General features: G+C 40.5%; 1 protein-coding gene across 1 annotated transcript; it reads right to left on the bottom strand.

The window, feature by feature from the left end:
• Positions 1-3,625: 3,625 nt before the first annotated feature.
• MELLADRAFT_57371 (uncharacterized protein) lies at positions 3,626-4,397 on the bottom strand (the record flags this gene model as incomplete). Its single annotated transcript, XM_007415175.1, has 3 exons — positions 3,626-3,794; positions 3,863-4,000; positions 4,089-4,397. 2 exons carry the CDS (start codon positions 4,286-4,288, stop codon positions 3,988-3,990), a joined length of 213 nt encoding a protein of 70 aa, XP_007415237.1.
• Positions 4,398-4,405: the final 8 nt, after the last annotated feature.

The raw sequence follows: 4,405 nt of genomic DNA, 5'->3' as shown, positions 1-4,405 counted from the left end.
CTTCATCAAATTCCTTCCAATCATCTTTGATTGGTTTACAATAGTCTTAAATTTGAATCAGCTTTACTTTTTTGTTTGATGTTGCTTGGCTTGAATGTAGAAATCTTCTTTAGTGATACCATCCACAACATTGTCACAAGAGGTACATCTTGCCTTGTGCTACCAGCTGATTGGTCACACTCTTTAGCTGTGAGCAAGTAGGAAAAAGCCAATCCAGTGTCAAACAATAGTGAGAGTTTGTGTAAACACAACCAAGTATGCAGCAAAGCCCACTTTAGTAAGTTTGGATGTGCCTTTTGGCACCTCTTGTCAGACACACCCCCGGCCTGACTTGATCCTACCAAACTTCAAATGCCTCTAACTCACGTCACAAGATGATGTGACACCATCCTAATCATCTGATTGCAGAGACTGCTCAGTCTCCAGGCATAGTTTGTCTGAACACAAAGCTGCATCAAACACACCCAGGACTCATAGCCAAACACATTGGTATTCTCAAACTTGCCTCCTGGATTTTGTATTTCATCAACACAAAATGCCAACTATTGCACTACAGAGGAAGTGATCCTAGGAGAATCCCAAGGGTTTGATGGATTTATTAACACATCACAGGACCAGTATGGGGCTGGAAGTCTCACCATAGCCAAATCTTTGTCAGAACTTTGACTAGTACTAATATTTACAGTAGTTGATCAAATCTCTTAAAGAGAGGTGGACCCTATCTTTCAAAGTTGACTTTTTTGGTAACATTCTCTATTTCACTTTAAGATATTTGCTTTCTGCTTTTGTCCATTTTGATGTGACTTGTAATGTGATCAAACATATTCAGATATCACTTGTATCACATGCAGCATAGGGCCCCCATCCCCATATGTACTAAGATCAATCAATCCTAACTGTGTGCCTCCCCTCACAATCAATTAGACCTGTCAAAGGTTTAATGTGAATGTTTCTTACTCACTGTTAAGTATTGAGACTGTTGATGTAATAACTTCACAGCCACACCATTGGGTAGTGTAATGTGGATGTAGGATATGGAAACAGTGCAACTGAACACAAATTTACTTTTATTCTTGATACTGAATTGACCTTAATCTTTGTTTTTTCAAGGCAATTTGTTTCTTTGAAGTTGCTATGTGTATATAACATGTATGTAGAATCAAGAAGTCAAGAGCACACATATTTCAATATAGTGACTCACTACATCATCATGTATAGAAGAACATAAGTAGAGTCACTATGTGTATATACAAAGATTTACTTTCAAAAGCCTACATGTAAAAGAAAGAGAACAAGTTAAATCTCTTTGATTAGTCAGATCCTTTTAAGGGTCTTCCTATAGATCTGTTTTCACCTTGGATTGGTAGCAAGCCAATGTCCCCTTGACCAAGTTTTAAAGTTTATCAATCAGCTGTTTGGTCCACTAAGTTAAGCAGAATGTGTTTCTCAAAACACAATCTTCAAGTTCAACTTTTTTCTGGAACCTGGTTAAATCAACATGAATTCCAAATGTTGCAAGAGCTGTGTCATAATCTGACCAAGGCCAGGTGGTCAAAACAGTTTTGGTGTGTTTGGCTGTGCATTGAATAGAAGTGAACAAGGTGAGAAATACAGATGTACACACATGTTTTGAATGGCATAAAAATAAATATATGAGCCTTGTGAGTGATTGTAATGTAAGTTGAGCTGCTGGATATTGGAGTTGTTAAGCAGAGATTGGGAGGATGGATATCAATTTGAACATTGGAGGTGTCTGTAGTTGATATGATGCAGGTTCTGAGCTGGCTAACTTGTGTGGTTATGGGTATGGGCTAGTCTGAACCAAGCAAACCCTCATGATACACCTCGCTTGAAACATTACAGATACAAGCATATAAAAATATACTGATAACAAGATGTATTAAGGGTACTCAAAGTAAGTATGTACGTGTACATACTTTTTGCTATATACTTTTTTTGGCGGGGAAGGCAAGGCCAAAAGTATATTTTTTTTCTTTGTCCCCGCCAAAAAAAGTATGTAGCGAAAAGTATGTAGCGCTACATACTTTGCTTTGAGTACCCTTATTGTACAGCGCTTCAAGAATCCTTTGGGTTTTTTTGACACAAGAGAACAAAATAAATGACCAAAACCCTTGCTGAAACCACTTTTATACTACTACAATCCGTCAAATTTGAACTGTCCAAAAGAGTTTTTTTCCGAGTTTTGTCCAAAACTTGGAAAAAAAGACCGCCAAATAAACCAAAGGATTCTTGAAGTGCTGTAGATTCACTTTATCATTTCAAATCATTCCCAGGAGTCAGGACCATGTGCACTCCTGACTCCTTGGGGGAATCTAGAATAACACTTGGTTCACAATCCTTCAAAGTTATTTATTGAATAACAATAAACATATACATTGGTTCTAGAAACACTTTCTTCATCTTGTACCGTTTGAGCTTCTGTTTTGTTGGTTTGATAAACCAAGTGTTTCGTACTGAGGACATACAAGTCCTTTACAACCCCTTCAAAGCCTATCAACTTGGGAGGTATGAATTCAATTTCCTAAAAAAAAGGTGGTTGTCTGATGGTATGAATCTCAAAAATTGTTTGTAATTAGTACATGACAATTTGACATAGATGCATCAGGAGTGTGTGTAGGAATTTTCTTGGATTTTTGTTAGAAAATGTTCATCATACAACACTTTTATGAAGAGTTATAGTCCAATTTTCTGTATTGATTGTGCAACACTATCTGTAATTTGTAAATAGATGGATCAAGTCATCCCTATCCTTAATACTAAATCCACTCTTTACTCACGATATCTCCTGAGGGAGAGTACTGTTTCTATTACTCGGGTTAATTCTTATGTAACCCTTAATCATAATCAAACGGATTCTGATAGATCAATGTTCATTTCTTTCTTTATTCGTCTCTATTCATTCTACGCTATTGATGTAAAGTTGGTAGTTTACAAGACGCGGTTTGTCCTAGACAAACTTGAAGAATTCATACGAGAACTCTTTAGGTTTCTTGGGGGGGGGCCTCAGCTCTAATAGGGAGCTGAGGGAGGTAGGACTACCCAGAGAGTAGATGGGAGAGTGCTCCCCCATGACTCAGGACACAGTCCTGAGCCTGCGAACTCCCGTCTACTGTGGTCTGGGTCAATGTCCCCCCCAAGTTTGCGCGGTAACTCTTACTATATTGCCGCTGTCAGGCTGCAGCACTTTGTAAGGTATCGTTATTACTAATTCAACTGGACAACCCGTCTTAATTATCGTATTGTATACTTTCTAACAGCTTAAGTGTATTCAACAATTCTGCGTCGCTGCACTCGCGTATGTATAACTTGTACACCTTTGATCTCCACCTCCCTACTGCGACTATCTCTTCCAGAGGGTGGTCGAGGTTCCACCTTAGAGACGCTCCTCCAACCCGGAAGGAGTGGCCGGTGAGTAGAGTATTACTATATTTTTTCCATACGTCTGAGAAGATCTTCTGACATCTAGCTTTTGTCAGGGTAATACGCTTCGTGCCTTGTGGGTAGGAAAATAACGGTTCATCGTCGGTTGTACCCATCTGTTGAATCAATCTTCGAACTGCGCCAACTGGGTCTAGAAGCAAGTTCTGATATTGGCAGTGGATCTCCTGCAGCTCGCCAACGGCTGCCGTCTTGGCTGCTCAAATTTTGATTTTCAAGAATTTTTGATTCGGATCCCATATGATATCTTTGACCTTCACTTGATCTGCAACACACGAAGCCTTCACGAGCTCTCCGAGCCTCGCCATCTCCCAAAACGCAACTAAGGCGACCGTGTAGGCAACTTACTTTCTAGGTTATCGTTCGCGAGGTTCTCTAATAGTCCGAAAAGGTGTTTTACTAGAACTGGGTTCTTTGCCAGTTTAGGTTCGTCCTTCAGCTCTAGCTTTTTGGCTGCCTTCAGGATGGCTTCTATTTTCGGAGTTACTTCGTGAGGGTATTCGTAGCCGTGGAAAAGGTGCCAGGCCTTCACACCCGACAGGTAGGTTCTGATTGTATTCGATTTAAGCGGAGGGGATAGAGGATCTATTTCTGATGGTTCTAATTTCGGTCCCGTCCAAACTACGAAGTGAGATAGAACAGTTGTATTGACTGGTAACAGGAGGCTCCTTGGAATGTTGTTTTCTAATGCGAAGGCCACCAGTTTGGATACACCAGCGTTGTAGTGCTTGAGTGTTGCGGTCGACCAACTCCCACCTTTGATCATATACGACTGTACTGGATCACTCGCCGAACGCTCCACGCCATCGACTCCTTTAAGGAATTCCATCGTCAACGATTGACTCGCTGTGATCAAGATATCGCTGGTTTCCAGATGACGAGTTGCACTGTATGATAAATACGATCATCACCCTGGCCAGGGGCAGCGGCAAGACGTCGAAGGGGG

This window comes from Melampsora larici-populina, assembly GCF_000204055.1.
Source record: "Melampsora larici-populina 98AG31 unplaced genomic scaffold MELLAscaffold_49, whole genome shotgun sequence".
In the NCBI taxonomy this organism is placed as follows: Eukaryota; Fungi; Basidiomycota; class Pucciniomycetes; order Pucciniales; family Melampsoraceae; genus Melampsora; species Melampsora laricis-populina.
The sequence above is the reverse complement of the archived record's forward strand: the minus strand, read 5'-3'. Positions and strand labels throughout refer to the sequence as shown.